Source organism: Nicotiana tomentosiformis, chromosome 6 (genome assembly GCF_000390325.3).
Source record: "Nicotiana tomentosiformis chromosome 6, ASM39032v3, whole genome shotgun sequence".
NCBI lineage: Eukaryota > Viridiplantae > Streptophyta > Magnoliopsida > Solanales > Solanaceae > Nicotiana > Nicotiana tomentosiformis.
This window is the reverse complement of record NC_090817.1, coordinates 18343360-18371267: the sequence shown is the minus strand read 5'-3', so window position 1 is coordinate 18371267 and position 27908 is coordinate 18343360. Positions and strand designations below refer to the sequence as shown.

General features: G+C 35.5%; 1 protein-coding gene across 9 annotated transcripts; it reads left to right on the top strand.

Moving 5' to 3' along the window:
* Positions 1-1672: 1672 nt before the first annotated feature.
* Positions 1673-26933, top strand: LOC104109164 (uncharacterized). Of its 9 annotated transcripts, none has more exons than XM_009618383.4 (13): positions 1673-2117; positions 2958-3068; positions 19593-19646; positions 19731-19769; positions 20478-21412; positions 21534-22667; positions 22795-23022; positions 23146-23181; positions 25066-25127; positions 25222-25282; positions 25388-25656; positions 25739-25873; positions 26390-26933. In XM_009618383.4, exons 7-13 carry the CDS (start codon positions 22902-22904, stop codon positions 26594-26596), a joined length of 891 nt encoding a protein of 296 aa, XP_009616678.1. In that variant the 5' UTR covers positions 1673-2117; positions 2958-3068; positions 19593-19646; positions 19731-19769; positions 20478-21412; positions 21534-22667; positions 22795-22901; the 3' UTR covers positions 26597-26933. The 9 variants fall into 9 exon arrangements, with proteins under 9 accessions (XP_009616678.1, XP_009616682.1, XP_009616680.1 ...); XM_009618387.4 differs by having other exon boundaries at positions 20478-21665; positions 22530-22667; XM_009618385.4 differs by having other exon boundaries at positions 20478-21665; positions 21799-22667.
* The last annotated feature ends 975 nt before the right edge of the window (positions 26934-27908 follow it).

Sequence of the window (27908 nt, the reverse complement as noted above, 5' to 3'; positions counted from 1 at the left end):
GAGGGAAAAATGGCTATTAAGCCAAATCTGAAATGAAGGGCTTTACTGGTATTTCACCAGTGTGGCCATCGTTGGGCCACAGTGAGTTTGGCCAAATAGCAACACTCTTTATAATAACCAATTAAGTGTGAAAGTTCCACTGCCATAAATCATATTCTTTTATTAAGATCACACTACTGGAAAGAAAGTTAGATGATGAGTACACTGGAAAAAGCAGAGAGAGACACGAAGAGAGAGAGAGAGTGGACAAGTATAAATGAATAAAAAAATAGGTGATATTCCTTATTCAATTCATAATATAAAGGAATACTCATTTAAAACTTATTTGTATATAATTGGTAAATTGTATATGACTATGTAATTAAATTGAAACTTAAACAGAGAAGATAATAATGTTTCAAATAATGTATAAGAATATAAAAATCTTTAATGTTAATATAGTTTTTTTTTAATTAACAAAAAAGGAAAAGGGTTAGGTGAATTAACAAATTATAGAGTAAGTATTTAACGGGTTTTACATTTCCAAAGGGTAGTAGAAAAGTTTACAGTGCTTTAGTTGACGGAACTTCCGATGCAAGTGGGCTGAATATTTGTGTCTCTCCTGATCTCTTCTCCTATACCTGATTTCTCACAATCCCTTATTCACATTATCACAAATCCAAATTTGAGTATAACTCAAAGTTTCCAAATTTGAAGTAAAATCATCTACTTTAAAATTTAAGTACTGAAAACCTCTCAGCCAATCTAGTAATTAGCGGACAGACTTTTATGAAATATCATTTACTATTGGATGTTGCACATCACTTCAACGTCAATTGAGAAATATATATAGAATTTAAAGTTGAAAAATTATTATTCAAAAAAGATGATATAAATATTTATTCCAGTTTCATATTTTTATCTATTATTAAATGAACGTATAAAAAATTATTAAAAGAAAAGAAGAAAGAAGGAATATTTTTTTCCCCGAAGGAGATATAAAGATAAGTGAATTACTTATAATGTAAGTATTAATTATATTGATTATAAGTATATATTGTATTTATAGACTATTACATTTCCAAGGTATACATCACTTGGTTCAAGATGACCAGCCAAGTGGCCTGTCAAAGCAGGTATCTGAATTCAGTGCACTGCACATCACAAGTGGCTGTAATTTATTATTATACTAAGTGGTCGTTTGGTTGCGAAACAAATCACTCTATAATTAATTATTTCAAAATTGGTTATTTTATTATTCTATTACATAAATATTTTGAAATTTCGAATAAATAGAAAAAGACAAATTACCTAGCATTTTATTATTATCTCCGGATGAAACACAAAATGAAAAAAATGCACTGTCCAAGCTCTGCTCTATAAATTATTTAAGAAAAATAAGGTTAAAATTGCAAATAAAAATTAATTCAAATTTATGAATTGTAAAATCAAGCATAAGTTTTATTTAATTTTAGTATAATTTTAAAAATTTCATTCAATTGGAATATAGTATTATTATTATAAAAATTTGATATTATAATAAGTTTTGGAGTATCTTAATGAAGTTTTAATTTTTATTTCTTAATTCAATAGTAATAGTAATAATTTGTGATGGAAAAGGGAAAAAGATTTTTTGGTTTGTTTTAGTATATAGTAATAGTAATATGTTTTGAAAAAAAAAGGAACCATTTTCCAAAGACACATAGATAAACGTGTAGTAGAGTGTACTTTGTTCTGAAAATGACCGAAGCAAATCTAGTTTCACTGTGTCTCTCATCTCGCCTCTTCTTCTATCTGACTAATTCCTATTCACACGTCCAAATTTGAGCCACCCCTTAATTCATCTTATTGTTTTCATGGGAAATCTTAGCCTCATCAATTCTGAAAATTGATTCTTGTGGCCCAATTATCTGATGTATCGATTCTATGTTTGTCTATATCTTAATCTCAAAGAATGGATCCGGCTGTTGGAGTAGTGGTAGTTTTGGTTGTAATTCACGGTCAGTTGTTAGTCAATTGATTGAATATAATGGAGATTTCCATCTCTAGATCTACCAATTCAAGATTATATCTTTTCTCCAACTTGGGAGGGATTGAATTGTTCTTAGCTTCCTTTCCAGATCTACCAAATAAGCAAGGTAAAACAAACTATATCGAAGTATTATAATTTTTATATAAGTCTAGCAACTTTTTTTTTTCTCTGTGTCCCAAAATTGAGTAATATATATTTTTTCTTTTGATGATGCACTGAAAGTCTAACTCAAGCCTTTTCATATTGTGGCTTTTGTTTTTTTATTCTTTATATATAATAGAACTAGTTAACTTAAGCGCTGTGAGATATCACTAAGTTCTCGTAAATTTAACAGAAGTGATAATTCGCTTAATAACAACAAAAACATATTACTTTAATGTAAGACTTGATATATATTGAAATACACACAAAAAAAAAACATAGATCTAAAAAAGCCATTATACTTTTTGTAGTTTTACAATGATAATGTGGTCGAAAGCAATATTCTTAGACGAGAAGTTGATGCATTTTTTGTGAAAAAAGTATGTAATGTATGTCCAATTGTCTGTTCTTGCTACTTCAAAATTATCCATAAATAATTATATTATAATTGTTTTCAATACTACAGTAAAGGCATATAAAGACCTTTCAACATAAGATATGGGGAAAAAGGTTGACCCCTCCAATTAATTTGGTTAATATGTTACTAATATTGAAATTTCAAACTTATCAAATACAATGTAATGGATAATTGAAAAAAAAAAAATCTTTAAGAAATTGTAAAATTTTTTAGTTACAAAAAATCATCGTTAGTCATACTTTATATTCCTCTTTGTAAGTCTTGTCGATGCACCACGTTCAACTGCGACATCAACTACTCAATTATTCCATCTTTTGCTGTTACAGATTCGTCATTACTTGTGAGCATTGTATATATGCTTCTAAACATCCTGAATCTATTGAACAGGTCCATGGCTCATGAATTTATATGCACATGAACTAAATTACATATACAGAGAGACATGGCTGAGAAAGCATGGAGTGTTTACCCGTGTCATTCCATCACAGAGAGGAAGAGGTTAGTTGAAAAAGATTTTGGAGTTTCTATTTTCATTTATCTTAATTTCGTTACCCGTTGTATCATATGACTCAAAATAATGGAATAAAGAATCACATAGAAATCTTATTTGAGGATTAGAATATATAGAGCATAAATAGAATAAATGCCAAAGAATTGGAAGAAAGAGCAAACCTTTCAGCAAAAAGATTGTAGCCACCTCCTACTCCATAGGCATTCTTCCATCGCTTGCACCAAATATCAAACCCATTGTAAGGACTAAAGCTGTGTCGAAGTTGAGATCCCTGAATTTCTATCCAGACTAGTCGTTTAGCCAGGGAGTGTAGTGTAGGTTGAATGTAGAGCATGTAGCTTCTGCTGGATAGTCTTGTGAGATGCAGGCCTACAGAGTTTGTTCTATGACTGTTTTGGACATGTGCCTTGCATGTGTATTAAGCGATCTCTACAAACATGAGAAGCCTCTTCGATCACCCAAGAACGGTTAATTGTTAATTTTGGATTAGTGAACTTGCATGTGTATTAAGCGATCTCTACAAACACGCTAAAGTTATTTGTATGTATGATGTAGAACATGAAATTTGGGGGAAAAGTACAAGCTCAAACATGAGAAGCCTCTTCGATCACCCAAGAATGGTTAATTGTTAATTTTGGATTAGTGAATCTTATTTCTAGCAAGTTATATTCTTGCATTTCAAATTTTAAAGCGTATATTTATATGGAATAGTTAAGTTGTCCATATGTCCATGTCCCAAACCCAAATTACCTTTAATACATTCTGCATTGATATCACATCAACACAGAGGTAGCATGTATAAACCTAGTTGCTCCTTTTCCTTGTGCTCTCTTCTTCACGAACTGATCCCCCCCCCCCCCCCTCTTTCTTTTTTTGGGAGGTGAGAAACAATTGGAGAAGAATAGAACTGAAATAAAACTTTTATGAACTCCAACTATTTTATCCACAAATTAAACCTTTCTTTATTCATCACGAGTAGGGGTGGCAAACGGTCGGGTTGGATACGTGCGGGTAAAAAACGGGTAATACAAAAAAAACAGACAAATTAACCGACCCGACCCCTATTTAATACAGATAAAACACGGGTTAACCGGCGGATAAAATGGGTAACCATATCATCCATCCATGGCTTCACATTAGCCTCAAGCTCTAATATGAATTTGCTGCCACTTGCAACACACGAACATTACTGAAGTAATATTAATTTGCTACCACTTGATAACGTAATATTTGTAGCAAGTTTAACAATTTCAAAACTTGTGACTTTAATCTTGCTATGAATAATTGTTAATAATATACAAAGTTCACAAAACTGAGTACTATGATTAAATATAAAAAATATACCAAGTTCACTAAGACTTTTTATCTGCAATTCAAGTTGTAGGGGGTTAATCAGTTCTTCATCTGCAAATTCACTCATCCATTCTCTTCATCTGCAGGTTCTCATCCATTATATGGGAGTAGTATAGTCGAGGTTTCACATTGTAGTTCCTTTTTATTTACACCACTGCGACCAACAGGAAAAAGATCAAAGAGATGTATCATAGTTTTTGCTTTAGTTCTTCTATTATTGATCACCACATAACAGTTAACTTCATTCCTCCAAATATTTCATACAAACCCCAGTTCTGAAATGTTACTTTCCTAAGAAAAGGCCATCAAAATGCAGGTAATAAACCCAACAAAAAAGAAGCAAAAAGGTGCAAACTTTAAGGGTAGGAAAATGACACTTAGAATAAAAAAGGAGAAATTATGAGAGAATCACAGCTTCAAACTTGTAAAATTTAGTAGTAATATATCAGATCTTACAACAAGATTGAAACTTTTGAATTGAACAAAAAGTTTCAACCAATTCTTGAAGAGCAGGATCACAAAACATCAAAGTGGCCAATAGAAAAAAATGAAAAGATGGACAGAACTCAACCACAAATGTTCAATAAATATCCATACTTTGCAGAAAAATAAAATTATAAGAGCCAAATATCAAGAAACTTATGTATAATAAGAAGAGGAACATGAAAATTTTGGATGAAAAAGTTACAATTTGCCATTACAAAAGATAAAAAAGACTCCAGCTTTGAGCTTTTCTTGGGCATGTAAACTATAGTAATGCAAGTAATGAAGAAAAACAGGCCATTCTTGAATTTGTGCTAGTTGTGTAATCTCCAAGAATAATTAATCACACATTCATGGTTTTCTGACAATAATCCAGAAAATATTACACTGCAAAAAGCTCTGAAATCACGGGAACAATTTTGATTGAACACAACTGAAGTAAATTATGCTTACAATAAGCAAAAAGAACTGAATATAGGAAACAACACAAAACAAAAGGTAAATTTTGAAGGGAAAGCAGATTTTGAGAAGCTAAATTGACACAAGAGAGAAAACACACAGACACACTCATTTTCTCTTTTTTTTTTTCTTCCCTTTACTACATTAGTGTTTATTGCTAATAGCAGTTAAGAAAACAAAAGAAAGAGAAACAAGGATAATGAGAACAACAGAGGGTATTTTAACCTTTTAAGTTTCGCAAGATAAGGTAGAAGATTAACAACAATCTCATCTTCTTCATCAGAGTCGGATCCATCATCAAGATCTTATACAATTAAAAAAGAAAATATATCAAATATTACTGATAATAAGTTATTCAGAAAATAAAATAAACCAAAATTGTTTCTTAGACACTCCACAAATTACATTAGACCAAGATTACTTAGACATGGTAGGCCAAGATTACTTAGACACTCCCCAAATGGCATTTTTCTTGTTTCTGAATTCTTGATATGCTTAACACCTTCTCTAATTTTCGCAATAGTTGCATCGGCCTTCTCTAAGCCTGTCTTAACTATTAAGTTCAAAATGTGATTCCCACAACCGATATGAATCAACTTTCCGTGCTCTCTTCTTCTCGAACTGATTTTCTCCCCTTTCTTTTTTGGGAGGTAAGAAACTGTTGGTGAAGAATAGAACTGAAATAAAAGTTCTATTAACTCCAACTATTTTTATCCACAAATTAAACCTTTCTTTATTCATCACAAGGAGCCTCATCTTGGCTTTCGTTGCTAAAGTAAGTTCATCTCTTCTACACCATCATATTACTTAATATCGATGCACTTCACAACTCTTCAGCTAGGATTGACAGGTTAAAAAAAGAAAGAAGCTAATTTGCCTATAGATAACAACATGTGAAGTTTGGCAGGTTAAAGCTACTTGCGCAAGAAATAATCATAAGAAAGTGGGAACGTGAATGTGAACCTGCCTTTTTTTTGCTACTGTATTTTTTATGAAGTAATAGTGCAAGATTAAAAGGTGAGAATTTCTGGCTAACATTACAAGGATATATTCATCAATAGATAGACAATTGTTTTGAGTTAAATTTTTTCTTCGTTCTCTGTTTTCGTGTAGGCATGTGTCCTGTTACAGTTAAAAAAGGTGGTCTTTCCCCAATTTTCTCATATTTTGAGCAAATGCAAACAGACAATAGTATTTGTTATTGGCTGGCGTAAAGAACACCAGTTTACGTAGTAAAATATACATTCTTATTTGAAGGAGGAACTTTGTTAGATACCCCAAAAAATATCCATAAACTCCTTGGAAGAAATACCAAACTTCAATTTTTCTGGCACACACATGCATCCGGTTTACTTCATCTGCCAGCAAATCACTTGCTGCTTCCCCATTTGTCAATAAAATTTTGAACTAAATGAAAAAATACATGAGGTATTAGGTATCTACTTAAGAGTGTTTCTCAGAATTCTAAGAGACAACAGACATAATGGTTTCTAAGAGACAGTCACAATGGTTTAATTAATTATTTAGTTGTTTTGTCTTCTTTTTCAAACAAAATTAATTGAATGATAATGGCCATTTAAAATGTATGGGCTTTTGTGTAACTTAACTTTAACATTAAAGGGCCACTTATAATATAGTACTAGTCTTACGGTACGCGCTTTGCGAAATAGATCACATAAAATTAATTTAAAATATTTTGTCTGAGTTGTATAATGGAAGTTAAGAGAAAGTGAAATCATGGAAATGATGATTAATATTCAGCCTATTTACAGCTTGTTTGGATGGTCGTTACCTATTGTATTGTATCGTATTGTTACTTTAAATACGATGTTTGTTTTGGTTGTTACTTAAATTTTATTGTATCGTATCGTTAAATCCGTCGTTATGTAACGACGAAATGTGCCACGTTATGTAACGACCGATTTGGTGTGGTTGCGTTGTTATCTTGTCTTTTTCTCTCATCTCACCCTTCACTATTATTAAATAAATTTATTTTATCATTTACCCTACCTTTTTATGTAATAAATTACCCCGTATCATAATTTTTCTTTATAATATTGTAAATTTATTCTTCATATTGCTGGGGCATGATATCATGGAACAACGACAAACGATACAATCTTTCCAAACATTGTATTTATCAAACGATACAGTACAATACGATACATTATGAAACAATGTGTAACAACCATCCAAACAAGCCGTAAGAGGTTTTTCGAGGTGTCGCGTGCGATGCCAAGGCACATGCCAAGAGTGATATGCTAATACTATGTCGAAAATAAAGGGTTTTCGAGGTGTCGCCAAGGCTTATGTTTTGACTTTTGTGACGGGGATGGTGGCTAGGGGTGTTCATGGTTTGGTTTGGATCGGGTTTTCCCCAAAAAGAAACCAAAACCAAGTAAGCCTGTTCTTCAAATATTGGAACCAAATCAAACCAATTAATTCGGTTTTTTTATCGATTCAGTTTTTTGGTTTTGTCGGTTATTTACCGTTTTTATCTTAAATATGAGACTTACACTACCAAATTTTCGACTTAACACTATCAAACCAATTGCTCTTTGAGAAATCTATCATTTACCAAGATATATTGATTATAATTGAATCAAATAGTGATGAATAATTTAGTTACTCAATTAAAAATCGATTATTTTTAACATGAAATAAATTCTTGTACTTAGCAAAAGAAAAATACCAATCAAACTAGAATGTAAAAGCAAAGAATTAGATTATTATAATAGCAAAGAACTAGTGTAAAAATACAAACGATTAATATGTACCCTAAAATTTCAAAAACTTTATATAAAAATATACAATAACAACAACAACAACAACCCATTATAATCCACTAGTGGGGTCTGGGGAGGGTAGTGTGTACGCAGACCTTACCCCTACCATGAGGTAGAGAGGCTGTTTCCAATAGACCCTCGACATCCTTCCCTCCAAGAACTCTCCACCTTGCTCTTGGGGTGACTCGAACTCACAACCTCTTGGTTGGAAGTGGAGGTTGCTTACCATCAGACCAAACCTAAAAAGTATCGGTTTTTTTGATCGGTTTGGTTCGATTTTTGGGTTGGTTCGATTTTCGGTTTGGTTCGGTTTTTCGGGGTTTTATTAACACCCCTAATGGTGGTGATAGCGGTGGTGACGGGGATGCCAGCGGCGGTAGTTTGACTTTTGTGGCGGTGGTGGATGCTTGCGCTTGCATAGTGCCATGCACCGTTGCAACTATGCTTGTCAACTTATACCAATAAAATGCAAAGTGGTAATTTAATGAGATGGTGCTTTCATCAAGGTTTGAACCCTTGTCGATATGGTAAAAACAATACCCAAAACATTAGAGCTTAACTAATGAGCCAGGTCGCAACATAATATTATTCATGCATTTTTTAATATAGATATTAATCAAGAATGATAGTTGCTTCGTTTTTTGAAATTGAAATTGACACATTGAAATTGATATACATATCCGCAATACTGCAAATATTTCAACTTGGAACTCATTTTATTCATTGATATTTTCTATAAGAATGAACTAAAATGCTACACCATTTTGGGGGAAAATACAAATTGAATGGGTAAAAGGCTGTTTTCATAAAAATTGGCTGGACCAAACCGCCTTGCGGCAGTTTCTCTGGCTAGATCTCGAAAAAATACCCGAAATATAAAATAAAGTGTCAATCCGACAACTGAGCACAAAGTTATGGTCGTTTAAAGTTTTAACTATACGCAACTTGTTTTCTCCGCTTGAGCTCTCTAGTTTTGTATAAAAACGCCTGCTGCTTACATGGCAATGTGGTGTTACTATATACACATTATAAATAGTTGAGTTGGAAATGCAAAATCTATATAATCCTTGGTACTAATGACAATGCACAAAGATCCTTACATAAACTTTCTGACACTATTCCAAATAATCAATCTACCAACTTAGGCACAAAACCATATTAACCTTTATCTTAACCTGAATAGAAGAGAAAATGACAAATAAAGAATGATAGGTTCTCATGTTGTATCTAGTCATCATGTAGTTCATTTAGAGCTATGGCTTACCTTGTCACTTAAAGTAATATTATATTTCATGCTTGGAACTTGTAAACTTGTCGATTAAGACTCCTAGTGTACAACTTTTCCTATTAGTAATACTCTCGGACTATGTCATTGCCTTTCACAAATTTCTATTTTTGAGCATAATTCTTAGGACTCTTTACATCTCAAGTTATTTGGATCTTTATAAAAATGCTTTTATAATCCTACCGATTACTAATAAAACGTTCATCTTACTTACCTTTTTCCCTCACGTAAATGATTCATACCAACTATTGCAACGGGTTCATATTGTGGATAATATTCATCCTTCAACTTTGCCACCTAATAACGTACATGTTCGTATTTCCATTTCTTAAATTTAATCACTTTTTGATATCACCTTGTTCTTTGATATTTCTTCATAAAGTTAACCACTTCTTGATACTAACATGTATGTACTTGTTCGTATTTGTATTTACCTCTATGCCTACCATCACATACTATCATATTCAGTAAGCTTTCAACACTCAAGTGTCAACCTTATCTATGATGTCTAGAATCTCTATTTTTTACAACCATCACCTTTAGGTTACTTTTTCTTTCTTTTGATGCTCGAGCACAAAGGAGTGAGCCTTAATTCAAGCTAAAACCTATCTCTCATAGACCTTATTGAACTATTATCTCGTGTGATAAACTTTCCACTTATTATTATCATACTCACCTGCTGCTAGAAGCTATTTACTCCCCACCTAGAAATCCCATTTAACCATCTCTAATTTCTATCAAGCCTTGATTTTTGTTTTGTTATTACGCTTGTATTGTTTACTGGTCTGGCAATAGCATGACAACTATCACTAAAAATCTAGATGCAAATTGTTTTGTTGGATCAAGAAAATAAACCGACTAAATGGTCACCGGCAAATTTATATGGTACCATAATTAACTACAGAATATTGATGATCAATTGATCGTAGGTAATGTAAGAATTCCTAGAACAGCAACCTTAATATGATTTTGGAATGGCACGACCAATCTTTTTAGGGCCAATTCAAGAAATTTAAATTAAAAAGAAAACCAAGGCAATATGAAAACTTCAGAGAAAAGGAACATATTGAATAAAACGCACAGGGAATTTAGGAGACCTTGGAAGAATGGGATGACATCGCACAATGGAACAAGACCCAACATATATAGAGTACTCATATTTACATATGGAAGTATACAATCTTGATATTCGTATAGACAAAATTACATCTCTGTTCTCAACAACCAAGCACGTGGCAACAGAATCTCTCCCCTTTGGGAATAGTCTCCAACGATTATCTCTATGAAAAAATTTAGACCCTTGACCAAATTGACTGGCTTTATTGCTTTCCCTGATCAATTTGTATTTTTCATGATCCACATGCCTGTCTTCTAAAAGCTTTTCTACTAGATCGGGTCCATGTTTGTTGTCAAGTGACTCAAACCTTTTGTCACTTGAATTGCTTCTGAATGAACATGATGTCCTCTCATCATCTAATATATTTTGCTGATACCTAATATTTTCATCTTCAACCCTGTGCAACCCTTCAGATTGCCGGTACCTTCTTCGTCTTTTAAAATTACCCTGATTACCAGGATACTTGATTGTCTGATCAGCACTAATAGAGTTGGTCAAATTAACAGACGTGGCAGTTCAGGGCTCTGCCACCTTCTGCTAGCTGTACAAGGTTCCCTATACAAACGAAAGGATGGAGGTCGATACCCGTTAAATCTCCCTTCCTCATCCTTTAGATCCATGCAAAATACATTATTTAATCTATCGCGAGGACTGTTTTTTGATAACCGTGGTGTCCGGGCCAGCTTGCGCGCACCTCGACTAATTCCACGGGATACCTACCACCTCCCTCTAGCAACAGGTACCAGGTGACTTGATCCACCAATGCTTGGATAGATAGGAAGAAGTCACCTAGTATTTGCCTCCGCTGGGATTTGAACCTGAGACCTCATGGTTCTCACCCACTTCATTGACCACTAGGCCACACCGAGGACTGTTATCTCTCCTTTTGCCCCTATTAGGGCTTTTAGTTTCTCTTCTCAAATAAGTCAAATTACATGATAGCCATCTTCTATAATATTAGTATCCCTGTTGTTGTATGATCTATATCTGTTATCTGTCTCTTCCATGAGATCGTAGATGTAATTACATTCGGTTACAAGATCATCAGTCCTCATTCTGTTGTTACTCTGCAGCTGATCAGTTTTCCACATTTGTTGACTGGGTATCTCATCATCTAGATACTGAATGTGCTTATCAATCCATTGTTCTGATTCATGAAAAGAATTATTGTCCATTCCCTGAACAGTGAGTCTGCTCCCATAATGGGGTCGATCTCTTTCGGACAATTCATCATATGTAGATAGTGATAGTTCAAGAGGATTTAGCTTTCTTTTCGTGCTTCGACTGCTACGCCAGTTGTCATATCTGTATTCTAACTGACATTCCCTCTCAGGATCTTTTTTATAGGAATCCCGGTATGGATAATCAGAAAATCTTCCTGCATTACAGTAAAAGGGTTCTGCCCTCTTAAAATGTGAAGTATCTTCTCTTTCGTGAGAGTCAAAAGCATACCGTCTTTCCCTATGTCTGTGTTGGATCACAGTTGAATTACGCCTTTCATACAGTATCCTAGTATCAGATTTGCGGGAATCTTCAACTTTCAGGTGAGTGGGAATTGTTTCACTCGTTCTACCAGGTCTTCTTCTGTCATGCAGCAGATCTCTTTGCACAAGCTTTCTACCTCGTGTAAAATATTTAGAACCACCAGACTTTGTTTGGATATAATGCGTTCCGGAAACTGGCTGGTAATCAACCCTTCTCCGGTAACTCAGAGTTTGCGTTTATGCAAGGCCGAGCTTCCTTTGTACCTTCTCATATCCAATGAGCCGCTACGCATTAGTCAAATCTTCTAGCTAAAACACATGTTGATATCAACTAATTTGCTGGGGGCAGTGGAAAGATAAGTTTGGTGACTAGTGGAAATGGAGCAAATATACAAATTAATCTAACCTTGAAAACATTTTTTCTCTCCGTGGCATTTATTAGAAGAATTACACGGGCAGAGCTAATTCCATATAATTAAATGCATATCAAAATACAATAATTGCTTACCTAAAAATCACTAATACGATATGCCCTATATTATACTATATACAATTAGCACAATTGATTTTTATATGGGTTCGCATATGGTATGGTACTCCTCTTGGGCTACAAGGGTTATCTTACTTATTCGCAGTTTAGGTCAACTACAATTTTAGTTTTGAAACTCGTTCACCACTAATGATTCTCTCAACCCTTTGATTTTACAGCTCACTAAAGAATCTATACTCTTGTCATAACTTCTCTTTTTACTCACCTTTTTTTTCCTGCTTTAATATACTACAATACAATGATTATAGTGCATGCTAGAAAATTAAATGAGAGTAGTCTTGTTTAGTCTAAATTCTGGAAAGCTTGTTAGTCCAAATACACACCTTCCATTAGATGCGTGCTCCGTCTCCTTTCATTAGATTGTAATCTAAGCTTTATTTGCGGCTCATTTGTTTTAACGAAGTTGAGTAACCCTACATGGTAGGCTGTGGTTATTTCACCTTTTTTAGCCGGGTGATTTTTTACGTTAAATTTTGTGTTCTTTACTTATCAGTCTTTACATTTCTAAGTGCATAATAAAAGCAGACTTGGTATAATTGGACAGAGTGAGGGCACAACTTGATCAGAACGCTTTTCAGTCAAAACACGATGGAATGGCTATGCTATGCCATTAGTGAAGCATCAAAAGTAAAGGGAAACTCAGTTAGAAGATGGAAGTTAGAAGACCACTTTACAAAATTCTTTTGCTCGAGGAACTACAACAAGCATGGACGATATATTAGTATCATTAGCTTGCAAGGAAAGGCTAGAAACAAGAGAAGATCAACCATTATTATCCCAGAAATGGCTTTTAATACGGGTTGGACAAACATTGCAGTTAAGATCTCAAATTTCATTAAATGCAAGACCCAGAAGGCAGTTACAGTTACACCCAGAAATACAGAAGATCTTCCCTACTCAGAAACAATCAGAAGAAATAAATGGACTACTAGAGAAATGAATGAAGCCTTTGTTCAGGAAAAAGATGGTATCATCAGCATCTCAGGTGAACCCAACTCTTCCCAAAACGAACTTCTCTCCAGGAGTGTGATAGGTTGCCTTCCAGTGGAGATCTCTGACATTCCCACTCTCTCAGATATTCGTCGATGGTCTAGTAGCACATGGAAGCAGGCACACGGAGTCAACATCTATGAAATGGGTCAAAATCGTTTCCTCTTCGAATTCTTGTCGAAGAAAACTGCAGAACACGTTCTCAAAGGGGTCTGGCAGTGGAAACGTCACAAATTTTCCCTTCAATGGTGGTCACCGACAGCGAGCTCTATCTCAAAAACCCAGGACCTTGATCAGGTTTGGATCAGACTAGTTGGACTCCCTCTACACCTATGGCCCAAAAAAGTATTCAAAAAAGTTGGCAATTATTGTGGAAGTTGGGTGCAAACTGAAGAAGAGATCGAACTCAGAAATCACCTCAAATGGGCAAGATTGAAGGTGAAAGGGAACGGAGATTTAGTCCCAAAGGTGGTTGATGTGGAGAGCGAAGGGATCATCTTTACGATTCAAATATGGTGTGAAGCTCCGGTAAGGTTCAGCTCCGGTAGTGGAAACAAGGTCTTTAACCAGCAGACAATAAAGCAGCCTATGGCAGAGGGAGGGGCTCAAGATCTCAGTGAAGGGACAGGCATGTGGGTTGTTCTAGGGATGTACAACCTACATCTATATTTATAAAAGACTCACGTGTGCTGTCACGTGAGAAGGCAAGACTCTTAAGTGACCCTTTAAATCCAAGCCCTAAGGAAGCATTTAAAAAACCTTTGGGCCCAAATCTTTTGGCCCAAAGTCTTTTGGAGGCCAAGCTGTTAAACCCTGGACCTGATGGCTACTCCATGGCTTTCTTCACCCATTGCTGGGAGGTGGTCAGCACAAATGTAATAGCTGCTTAGCTGTTGTACAGAACTTCTATGATAGAGGAATCTTTGAAAAAATCTTCAATGCAACATATGTAGCTTTGATCCCAAAGAAGAAGGGTGCCAAAGAACTGAATGATTTCAGACCTATTTCACTTATAAGTAGCATCTATAAAATAATTTCAAAACTACTTACTGAGAGACTCAAGAAAGTTGTGCACAAATTGGTAGACACTCAACAAATGACCTTCATCAAAGGGAGACAGACAATGGATGCCATTCTCATTGCCAATGAGTGTATAGATGCAAGGATACGAAGTAAGAAACCAGGGATATTATGCAAACTTGACATTCAGAAGGCTTTTGATCATCTGAATTGGAACTTCTTACTTGGTCTCTTAGTGAAGATGGGCTTTGGAGACAGATGGGTCAACTGGATCAAGTTCTGCATAAGTACAATACGATTTTCAATCCTGGTAAATAGCTCACCAACTGGCTTCTTTCCATCACAAAGAGGGTTGAGGCAGGGAGATCCTCTCTCCCCCTTCCTTTTCATCATAGCCATGGAAGGACTTAATGACATGTTGAAAACTGCTCAAATCAACAATTGGGTCAAGGGCTTCAACGTTTCTCACAAGGCAACCACCAACCTGGAAATCACACACCTCCAATATGCAGATGACACACTGGTGTTCTGTGATGCTGACGGAGAACAACTGAAGATGCTGAGGGTGATATTCGTTCTATTCGAAGCTATTTCTGGGTTGCACATTAACTGGAACAAAAGCCACTTATATCCAGTTAATGAGGTGAATGGACTCCAAGACCTGGCTAACATTCTTGGAGGAAAGATAGGGGAACTACCGACTATATATTTGGGTATGCCTCTAGGAGCTAAGAGCAAGTCCAAAGGGATTTGGAATGATGTATTGGAGAAGTGTGAAAAGAAGGTGGTTAACTGGAAAAGTCAATATTTATCCTTGGGAGGAAGACTAATCTTGATTAATAGTGTGTTGGATGCCTCACCTACTTACATGATGTCTCTATTCCCTATTCCTGTCAATGTGGTGAAAAGAATAGATGCAATGAGAAGGAAATTTCTATGGCAAGGCAACAATGACAACAACAAAATCCATCTGGTCAAATGGGATGCTCTATCAGTCAGCAAGAAGAAAGGAGGACTAGGAATCAGGAATTTGAGAGTACAGAATCACAACTTAATGATGAAGTGGCTCTGGAGATATGCTTCCAATGAAAGTTCACTTTGGAAGGAAGTAATCAAAGGGAAATATGGAGTAGAAGGAAACTTGGAAACCAAACATGTTAGTGGTCCTTATGGAGTAAGCCTCTGGAAATCCATTAGAAACTTATGGCCAAAATTCAGAAGCAAGGCCCAATTCAGAATAGGTAATGGTTTGAAAACTTCTTTCTGGAAAGACAACTGGCTTGGCCAAAACTCAATTAAGCAGCTATTCCCCGACATCTACATCCTGAACCAGCAACAGGAAGCAACTATGAGTGAAGTATGGTCTATCCATGGTTGGAACCTTAGCTACAGAAGACTACTCAATGACTGGGAGATAACCATGATAACATAATTTTACAAAACATTAGATCAGTTCAAGGGGACATCACTCTCTGAAGACTGTGTTCTATGGCAAGGGAACATGCAAGGTATTTTCTCAGTCAAATCAGCATATAAGGAATTCAACCTATCTAATAAACAGATTGATTGCTGGCCTTGGAAGCTAATATGGAAAGTCAACTCCATATAAAGTTTCCTGCTTTACTTGGCTCTTGGCCAGAAAAGCAGTTCTGACTCGGGACATCCTCATCAGAAGGGGCTTCCAACTATGCTCCAAATGCTATCTATGTGGTGAAGAGGCTGAGACAATCAACCATCTTTTTTTGCACTGCAGGATTACAGAACAAATATGGAGGATTTTCATTAATCTGAAGGGGATCATGTGGGTAGTGCCTAGGGATATAACGGACGTCCTAAGATGTTGGAGCAATTACGGCACCTCAACCAATAACAAAGAAAGATGGAAAATTGTTCCAGCTTGCATTTGGTGGACAGTTTGGTCAGAGAGAAATCAGAGATGCTTTGAAGACAGAAATAACACCTTACAGAAATTGAAAATGAAATGTTTAGTTCTTTTTCACTTTTGGTGTAAACAAGAGTATATGGAAGATACAGAATCCATTATTGATGTCCTAGGCTCTCTGTAGTCCGTAGTGCAGTAGGGATTTAAGAACTTCCTATACCATCTTCTGTAAATTTGAAAGACTGCACCTTCTTGGTGCAGTTGTTATATATACAAAATTTGTTACCTTCTTAAAAAAAAAAAAAATAGTATAGTTATGGTTCTCCACCAACTGGGTAACACGTTGGAGATCCGGAAAATGAATGCACTATCAGGAATCTAACGAAGGGCAAGGTACTACTAGACCACCATTGTTAAATGGTCAATACTATAGTTGGTGGAAGGCAAGAATGAAAGACTTTCTCACCGCAAAAGACTATGAACTCCTTAACGTAGCCAAACAAAGTCATATAGTCCCCGCTAAGAAAAATATGCGAAGGAAGATGTCCCAAAAGATCCATCAGAGTTTGTGACCGCAGATTTTTGAATCTAAAATAAATTCTACCAAAACTAAATTATTTCTTATAATTATGATTTTATCCAACACAAACCGCACTTATCAAGGGTAAAAGTTGATAGCATTGCATGTTAGAATTTTGTGTTTTACTATGTTGTCGATATAGATAAATAAATTAGACTCGTCTATCTAAAAGTTTTAATGTGTTCTATTGATCCTTATGTTATTCTACTAAAAATAAATTATTTATTTTAATAATAATTTTATCCAATACGAGCTGCACTTATGAAAGTTAAAAGTTGATAAACATTTCATGTTACGATTTCGTATTTTATTATAGTGTCTTATAGATAGATAGATTAGACTCGCCTATCAAAAATGTTTTAGTGCGAATGTTGAGCCGTAGGCGCGAAACGTTGTAGGCTTGCGCCGGGGGAGCATACCATAGGGAGGAAAGGGAGCCCGGACGGTGGAAGAGCCAGGAGAGGCCGAGTCATTTTGGTAATGTAATTTTTGAACATGGATTTATTTGTTGAAGGAATAGTTTAATTTTTAAAGCTAAAGTGGATATGTCGACTAACTTCAACTATTTGGCAACTAACTTCATATAAATTACTCCATAAATTTGTAGGTTCTTAGCTACCTTAAATTTTTTTACTTGTTGTTTGGTTTATTTATAGAACTTCAGTAGTTATTTTTATACTTTTAGATTTATTTTAAAAATTAACATATATAAATAATAATCTAGGTAATTTCAAAAATTATTCTTCAAAGCTATACTAACTAATACTTCCAAAGCTAAGATTCTTGACGTTTCCAATAAATAAATTTAGATGTTAATGGCTTGAGGAATAAAACACTCATAATTATAAAGTAAACTCTAACTCTAACTTGAGAGGCTTAATATTTTTGGAGCTAACATAACTTTATTTTATACGGAAGAAACATATTCTTAAGGACTAATAGTTGTTTTACCCCACTCAAATAAGTAATGTATTTGTATATAACTTTAATTTGGTTGACTTTAAATTCCTAAATATTAGGTGTTTTTATATAGTTACAATAGGTAAAGACTAAATAGTATAAATTTTATTAATTTTAAATTTTTAAGGATTTTAAAAATAGTTAAATGACGATTTTGTCTAGTGCGAAATCAAATTTTGAAGGGTAAAAAAGATGATTGATATTTCTCTCTGGGTTTCACGCTTTTAATATAGTATAGATAGATGATATGGATATAATTCTTCTAGTTTTTTACAGTGTTGTCAAAGGCGAAAAGTGTTAAAAGCGGTTCAAGTATATCAGGCTATAAGCGCTTTAGTTAAAAGAGGCATACGAAGAAAAAAATAAAAATGTATATGTAATGCAAAGAAGAGTGACTATTTCATTCATATGTTTTCGCTAATCATGTTTATTGTTTTGTTCCGCTTTATTCAAGATAGAACTTCTAGAGAATGAGACCCAAGCCTTAGTGTCTTGCATACACTGAAATGCAACCTAAGTGAGGCGAGGTGCATACCCTGAGCTTTTCTGAGCTTCAAGGCTTAAGCGCGCCTCTAATGAGCCTTTGACAACACTGGTTGGTTAATAAAATCCTTTATTTACCGGAAAATAAAATTAATATATAATGAAGGAAAAACTATCACCCACCGGTGTAGCCTATTGGTTAAAGTTCTGGATTCGTGGCAGCCAAGTATTGTGTATTTGCAAGGAGAACGTTTTTGTAATGGTGAAGTTTCGGGAGGTTTAGTGCCACGCTGCCAACCGCTGTATGTGACTGTCCTTCCTTAGTTCTGTTCAGGAGAATTTGTGCTAGTAGTGTATTTTCTTGTGACTCCCTTGATCTGATGTGCTCTGAAATTTTATTAATAGCATTGAACAGTTCATGTACTTCTGCCTTGGTATTTCATGTTATTTTGTCAGCCATTACCAAGTTATTGGATTTTAATACCTCTTGGATAATTTTGTCCGGAAAATAATACACAAATGGACACCTCCCCTAACTTCACGATTTCAACCTCACAATTTCCCTGCTCAACACCTTAAGTTGATCAGATCACATGTATTAAACACCGTTGACCCGCATTTCCTCAATTACGCTGATGTAGATAACACATTGGTTGCCAATGAAGGTTGGATTATGATAATTTAGCATTACTTGAATGAAGATTGTTTTCGCGGCGATGTTTTCGTCTAGCAGTTGAGATCATGACATTATGGATATTTTTGCATTAATATGTTGGTTTGCATCTTGTGTAAATGATACAGCCAGTACCGTCGTAGCAAGATAGAATTCAAGGTAATTATCCAACAACAAAAAAGAAAAAGAATTCAAGGTGAATATGGCTTATTGAAATATCTAATAATCACTAGTGGACCAAAATGGCTTAGAAATTAAAGCAAATCCACCTTTAGGTGGTTAAGTTAAGGTGTGTTCTGCTTATTTTGAAATGTTCCAATGGTTGAATTACACTAGTAGTATTCGGACAGGAAACTGTGGTAGTATGAGTTCTTCTGTTGTTTACTTGATGATCCAATTGTTGCAGGTCTACTAGGAGCTCCCGATTGGAGAAAAATTGGCTGAAGCTTTTCATGCTAAGGTGAGACATATTACCTTGATTCGTTCAATCAGCTGATGATCTGGTCAAATCTCCTGACCAAGAGCGCATTTTCCTGCCATGCAGCATCCCATTTTTGGCAGGCATTCTATGTGTGGAACAGAGGTATTCTTACCGTTAACTCAAGCTGTACAGTTAATTGATGCATTATTCTGGACTGCCCATGTATTCATTGCTCTTGGCGTCTAGTTCTCTGTGCCTGAGAGTAGCGAGATGTTCTAGCAGTTGTCTTCAATAATGTGGCCATGCAACCCTTTTACAGAACTATCTGGATTTGTACATTCCCATTAAGCTTTTTCTTGCTGCTGCTTTGATCATTGAGCCTTTCATATTGATTCTTCTGACATTCTTTACCTCCTATTTTACTTGAGTGTTGCAAGGTCTCTTTTGCCTTCTTTAGAGTCTTATATCATTCAAATAAATCTGTTCCTTTTTTATGGTTTTTATTAATTAAAAAGACTTTCTTTGGCAAGCTTCAACCGGTGTACCCCATGTTTATTTTGCACTGTCTCATTTTATGTGGCACACTTGCCTTTTGTAGAAATATTTAACTTTGATTTTCAACTTTACCCTTAATAAGATGATTTCTAGTCACACAAATGTTTATGACCCCGGGCCCGTCAAACAGTCACATAAAATGGGACGGAGAGAGTAGCTGCTTTTGAGTCAGCTGATCATGCAATTGAAATCTTTTCCACATTGCATTGCTCAGAGAGCTAACTGTGATGATATTTATTCATAATTTAATTTTACATCTGTATGGCTTGAGGATTAAGGAATTGACTCAAGAGGTCTTCTGGTTGTGTCCTGCAGTTCAACTTGTCATGTTTGGGATGCTTTCCAACTTGCATATGCATCCTTCAGGCTTTACTGTGTCCGAAAGAACCTTGTTGTCCCTGAGATGAGCCAGATGATCAGTGGTAAGCTGGGTCCTCACCTGCTGGTGATCCTCCCAACCAATATCCCTCCGCCTGAGGCCGGTCCTGAAGATGATGAAGAAAGCAACGTCAATACTCTTCCTGCCATAAAGATCTATGATGATGATGTGAACATGAGGCTTCTCATCTGTGGAACGCCATAAAGATCTATGATGATAATGTTCTAATCATTATGTGAACAACTTCCTAGAATTTAACTATTGCTATGAATGCAATATGTTTGTCGAACTTACTTCTTTTTCCTTACGTGCTTTATATATTGCTGAATATATAATGCTTACGCACGTGCGGGCACATTTATAATATATTCTTCCTAGCCTTTCTTCTAAGTTGTATCATGCTATATTTGAAACTAATTCTACACATTGCTTCTTGTCCTCAGGATGAATGCTTGTTGGGATCTCTAACAGATGGTCTGAATGCCCTCTCAACATTGTCCCTTTTTATATCCTTGTGCAACATATTTTTCATTTCATGAAGAAACAGCAGCAGTGCTTCCTTGTGATATTATAACTACTTCAGATGATGGTCATTTGACACCAGTTTCTTTGTTTGAGCTGCTTAGACTTGTCCTCTTTTTGACTTCCTGCCATCTTGATAAGTGTGTCTGATCGCCTTTCTCGTAGAAACAGAATTTTGTGTAACTTGAGCAATGGCACACTTCTACTATCTGAGGCAGGCTGCTGATATTCTCTTTTCTTGAGCTTAAAGAAATGTTAATGGATGCACCCAAGGGTGGTCTAGTGTCAATGAAGTGAGTGAAAAAAAATGAGAGACCAAGGTTCAAATCCTAGCAGAGACAAACGCTAGGTGATTTTTTGCTATCTGCCTAAGACAGCAATAATGTGACACTCCCTGATTGAATTCCTTCAGTTCATGTGTACTCTCTTGTCAAACCTTTGTGCCCTAATATAGCTGCTCTGTGATACAGTGCCCTTCCACCAACTCTTCAGGCTGGTGCATATCCCGTGTTGTCGTGTCCATGCGATGTGATCTGTCGACCAGTAGTTCGGCTCATATCTCACTTCTAGTTTCAGGCAGTGCCCAAACATGTTTTGATCTGGTAAATTTAGCAGTATGTTCTTGTACAGCAATGATCATTGATAGCCCAACGGTGACTGATTAGATGATATATACTTCCTTTTAAATTCTTAGCTATTAAATAATCACATCAAAAGTGAAATCATTGAAAACAGTGAACTGGTTCATGCACTGCCAAGTAATGAGGAAATTAGACCACCTACATCTAGCCTCGGAGATCGATGTCAGTAGCTTGTGGGACAAAAGTATTTGAAGTTTGCTTGAAGGTTCCTACATGGGCTTCAGCTTCACAGGCTTAATTTCCACTGCTTTTTGATTCTCTTTATTTGTGCCTTGCTTAATTTTCTTGAGAGATACCCCGGTGAGAAGATGCGGGAATCCAGTCAATTTGGCTCCAGGTTTTCCATGAACATAATAGTTAATTTAATCAGTATACATGATTTTACTAAATTCCCTATCTCTGCTCTTCATATTTGTTTTTATAAAATTTTCCTTCTGCTTAGTATGTTAGAGGATAAGTGTATACATTTGATAGTAGATAGTCCAAGATTGGTGTGTACTTGAATACTGGATTAGAGGCTCTGTCATTTATTTGATTTGTAAATGTTGTATGCGAGTTGTTGCACGATTGGAAAAATTGCTCTCTTTCTTTTAATTAGGGATCACTATTAGTTCTCATATTTTCATTATGGGTGGTGTTTACTATGAGAATCCATTGGCACAGACTCATGGAATCAAGCTATTTTGTTTGCATTACCTGATAGAGGTTTTCCTTTAACACCAAATTGTTTTGAGAATATATACTACAGCCCGAATTATAACTGTATTATGGGTTACTGTAATCATATTTTCATGTTCTCTCTTTCTTTCCCCGGCCTATTTACAGGAGGAATTTCTGAAAGATGTAATGCAGTTTTTAATTCTTCGTGGACACACTCGTCTCGTTCCTCAATGTGGCCTTGCTGAGTTTCCAGATGTGATTCTCAATGCCAAACGCCTTGATCTCTTTAACTTGTATAGGGAGGTGAGCTTTCTTGTCATGTCTTTTTTGCTTATTAAGAGGAACTCTCAGAAATCTGCAAGCGTTCATAGAAAAAATGCCAAAACTATCAAACATAATCGTTGTAATTTGTAAATTAAATGTTCATCAGGTGGTTTCTAGGGATGGTTTTCATGTTGGCATTGACATCATTTGGAAAGGACCAGTGTTTTAAAAAGCGACGAAGCGATCGCTTTAAGCGAGAAGCGACGCAAAGCGATGGCTGCTCGCTTTTCCATGCCTGAGGCGACTCGACCACATGAAGCGCTCGCTTCAGTCGAAAAAGCGCGAAGCGACCTTGAAGCGAGAAGCGCAGAATCGCTCGCTTCTGTTCAAAGAGGTCAGTTTTTTTAAAAGAAAATGTTTGGGTCTGTTTTTTTATTATACAAAACATATCCCTAAGACCAAAGTGAAGACCATTTCTCTCTTCTTCCCAAAATCAATTGTTGTTGAGTACTGCTAGGGTTCAAGTCGCCAGAGACCTCCTCCAATACTCCGGGTAATTTTTCTTCTTTTTTTCTTCTTCTTCTCCTTCTCCTTTTTTTCTTTCTTCTTTCTTCTTCTTGTTCCCGTCCAGGCGTCTGCTCACAGCTAGGGCAGGCACGATTTATTTTTCCTTTTATTCTTTTTATTTAGTATTTTAGCCTTTATTTATTAATTTGTATGTGTATTTCAATTTATAAAGTTAATTATTATATATATATATATTATATTTTCAGTTTATTTGATTAGTATTTTAGCCTTTATTTATTAATTTTTATGTATATTTCAGTTTATAAAGTTAATTATTATATATAAAAAGAATATATATATATATATATTTATATATTATTTTCAGTTTATTTGATTATGTTTTTTTCTTATATATAAATTGAACTCTTTGATTATTTATATTGTGTCTTTGCAAGGTTTACATTATGTTTTTTAAGAATTGCGCTTCACTTCAATGAAGCGTGCGCTTCGCTTTGCGCTTCGCTTTGCGCTTCGCTTTGCGCTTCGTTTTTGAAGCGAGGCGAGCCCCTGTCGCTTTTTTGCGCTTCTCGCTCTCAAAAACACTGGAAAGGACAAGTTTTCTCAAAGATGCGAAATCACATGGTAACCAATAGGTTGACGGTAAGCCCTTTTACTCAATATGACGTTAATAACATCCTTTATTTTGCCAAAAAAATAAAATTAATTTATAATAAAGGAAAAACTAGCACCTAGGGTGTGGCCTAGTGACTAATGTAGTGGGTTGAGAACCATGTAGTCTCAGGTTTAAATTCCAACGGAGTCATAACACTAGGCAATTTCTTTCTATCTGTCCAAGTCTTGGTGGACAGAGTAACCTCCGATACATGTTGTTGGTACATGGTGGGAGGTAGCAGGTGTACCGTGGAATTAGTTTTGAAAATGCTTTAAGTGGTCTTGAGAATCAATTATACTACATAGACTACTCTGATGTTCAATATGTGGTGTTTAAGATACACACATAGAGTGAACAATTTAAATGTCATTTTTTAAAAAAGAAGAAAAAGATTTTTTTAAAAACTGAAATTAAGCCTGGGGGTGCGCTGTAATTTCAAAGAGTTTGAGCTGTCTTCTTTAAAGTGTGTACGAACTCATTTGAGCTTCTCTAATTTGGCATTTTACTCTTCTGCTGTAAGTTCCCTCTTCCCATTTCTCTTCTCCAAGTTGCCATTGTAGAATCCCTAACCCCAATCCCCTTTTCCCCATTACTGGTTTTCCCCATTCCAATTGCACTTCTCTTTTTCTTACTTGTGTATACTCTTCTGTTCTTCTCATTTCTCTTCTCTAAGGTGTATTTGTAGAACCCTAACCCCAATCCCCTTTTCCCCATTCCAATTGCTCTTCTCTTTTTCTTACTTGTGTATACTCATCTGTTCTTCTCATTTCTCTTCTCTAAGGTGTATTTGTAGAACCCCAACCCCAATTCCCTTTTCCCCATTCCAATTGTACTTCTCTTTTATCTTACTTATGTATGTTTCAGTGCTTTCTTATGTTCTTAACCCCTTTATCTAGATTATCTTGGTTCTGTTATTGCTTTTCGAATAATCTAGACTTATTTCCCCAATATTTTAGAATTTCTTGCTTGAATATGGCTAGCTAGAGCTAAGAAAGTGAAACATTGTAATTTGGTATGTTGCTTGAGTTGCTCCCAAAGGGATCATATTCATGCTTTCCTTGATATGGCAGTGTGCAAGTATTTATGTCAATATAACATAAATTCAGTATAATTAATTAGTTTCAACCCCATCCCTTATAACTGTGGCTATTTAATTTTATGCAACTGGTTTCTTGTTTAAATTGTCTATGAAATAATGATTGTCCTTATCCGAACCTTTTATGAGTTTTTGTGTTTATTTTTCTTATTTTTTTCCAGCCCAGCCAAATCCGATGGCTCACGTACCTGTTGAAGATTTTGGTGTAGCTATTTGTCAGAATGTGAGATATTTAACTGTGATTCAAATTTAAAGTTTATTTAATTGTTTTTTGATTTTGCATAACTGTTCTTAGTTCTTTTTTTCCTCGAGACTAGGCTACGAGATACTGGTGCGGCCGGCGTTATATGACCCCCGTGGGTTACCAGTTCGTCTCAGGTATGTATTTGTTTACATGGCCTCCGTGTTTTATTGACATAATCTTAATATAGATCAAGTGTTTTATGGGTAACAACCTTAAGTGTCTTTTATTTTTGTTGTTAGTTGCTTGTGTTGCATATTCTGTTTGCGACGTTGTGAGTGCAAAGCTGGCCAGACAGGCCGAGGCAGTGTGCAATGCCCTTGGTTTAGAGCCCCGTAGAGCTGCAATTCCTTTCTCAAAGAAGGAGATCTATGACTGTGTTGATAGAGAGGGTTTGAGGCTAAGTTTTCACAGAGCATTTGACTACGTTCAATACGAAGGGATTCATACAGAAGCACGTTATCCTTTTGAAAATCAGTGGCAAGATAACTGCATTGCTGCTTCGATTGCTGTAAGTATGAATCTTATTTTTTTCCTTGAATGTTTTAATTCCAAAACGTATTAAATTTGATGTGTGTTTTCTTGCTCTTCAGGGACGAAAGATAACATTAGATAGGTGGGATCGTCTGTATGGTGAGGAGGCTGTCTTAACAGCATTGAACCAGCACCCGATTGTAGGGTCAATGAATTATGGCAGCGTCACAAGTTATTATGACTCTGATGTGACGGTGAATCTTACTTTTCCAAATGAATTTGCTGCTTTCATTTTTTCATTTTGTGAAGGATTACAATATTATATGTGTAGCACAAAGATGTATGTCTTTCAAGGTCCATGTCCTAACCAATTGTCATCTAGAAGAGGCCAAGAAGTCCTGACTGACCTACATATAAACTGACCCCATAAGGTTTATCACTAAGCAGATATAAGTTTCTTATGCCTAGGCCCCCATTTCTTGCTGATTGTAAGGTTCGTTAACTTAACTAAATGGATAACTTTCTTGTTACTGACCACCAAAGTTTCTGGTTGCGATACTGACCACCTTTCTTGCTGAGTGTAAGGTTCTTTCACTTAACTAAATGGAGAACTATCTTTTCTTTTATTGCCTTGCCAAATGAACATCCATTTGACAGTGCTGAACATTTTCTTTTGTTGAACAAAATTCTATCTTATACATGACAAATCCAGTGAATCAATTAATTCAATTGAGATTTTTTTTTTTTTTTTGGTTTTCATATTGATTCAGCACGTTTATCGTCCCGAAGATATGGAGCAGGAAAGTGGACGCCACAGTTTCTTGATAATTGGATATGGAGATGAAGGCGGTATACCATACTACATTGTGAAGAATTGTTGGGGTCTTACGTGGGGCCTGAATGGCTACGCTAGAGTTGCACGGAATGTGATTACTAAGTTTGTTACTCCGGGATTCGTTCGCTGGATGGAGAATTAGGTGTCTTGACTTGGCAGAGTGGTGCAATTATCAATGGGGTTGCGTGAGAACATTCCAATCTATGTTTTTTGTAAGCGTTTTAACTATGAGCAGTGATCTGACTTTGGTTGCGTGAGATCATTCCAATCTCTGTTTTTTGTAAGCATTTTAACTAAGAGCAGCGGTCTGACTTTGGTTGTGTGAGAACCTCTGTTTTTTGTTAAGTGTTTTAACTATGATCAGTGATCTGCCTTCTTCATTGAAGTGTCTGGTAACTTTTTACTATTGCCAAACAGTTTTGGAACAATCTGTAATCCAGTTTGTGTTGAGAGCTATTAGTCGTAAAAGTTTACTCCTATATGATCTGTTTAACTTGAATTTTCCTACAATATATTTTTCGGTTCTTTTAGGTTTACCCTCTAAGGAGGGTAATATTAATATGGTTTTGCATATCTAAAATATTACCTTTGTGAAATTAAGGTGTTAATTATGCAATTTCAAAACTAGCATATGATTAGAGTAAGTGATGGTGAACGTTTGCAGTATATAAATAAATAGGTGCATAAATCTATGGTAGGTGGTATGCCTCTGTTTGAATCTTGCTACAGGTACTACTAAAAAGTAGACAGTTATATGAAAGCAAGTTGTGCTTCAGCTTATCTGTTCATCTTTAAACAATTTTGGTTCATTAGCTGTTTCTCTGAAGTGAATTCTACAAGTCATACGCATTTACTGAATTGAACGTGTCATTGATATTGTTTATGAACACTGTCATTGATATTGTTTATGAACACAGGCGTATTCGTGGTATATAATTACTCCCATATTTGACTGAAGCTATGACTGCCCTTCCAATTTTTGGGTTCTATGCAATTCAATTAATTGAGTTATTTGTTATTCTGCGTTGTGCTGTAAATTCTGAATTTACATAAAGTTGTTTTTTCCTTCCGATCGGCACTTAAGAGTTTAAGTAAAAAAAGAGTTTTGGACGGGTGTGGAGCTTCAAAAAGTGTTTTCTCACGTTTTCTTTTGCCCAACCATTTAAAGAGATAGAAGAAAGTATGTTGAAGCTTGTTTACTCATTGACAGATAAATTCACACAATATAAACACTTACGACATGGTCAAGTTTAATAGGATAGATACAGCTTGCAAGGGATAGATATTAGCCAATTAGGAGGTTGGTCAAGTCCAGTATTTGAAAGGACATATCTTGAAGGAAGTTGGTTAGCCAATTTATCTCCGCTACTGTTGATGCTACTGCCTTATACTCCGCTTCAGTAGAAGATCGAGCAATTGTGCGTTGTTTCTTGGAGGACCAGCTAATAGGATTA

What these genes read in the sequence shown, in the direction of transcription:
- LOC104109164 (XM_009618383.4), top strand. Translation starts at nt 22,902, where the DNA reads ATGGCTGCTCGCTTTTCCATGCCTGAGGCGACTCGACCACATGAAGCG. An exon ending in GACCTCCTCCAATACTCCGG is followed by an intron (nt 23,182 to 25,065) that starts GTAATTTTTCTT and finishes ATTTTTTTCCAG; the next exon opens with CCCAGCCAAATCCGATGGCT. An exon ending in GTGTAGCTATTTGTCAGAAT is followed by an intron (nt 25,128 to 25,221) that starts GTGAGATATTTA and finishes CCTCGAGACTAG; the next exon opens with GCTACGAGATACTGGTGCGG.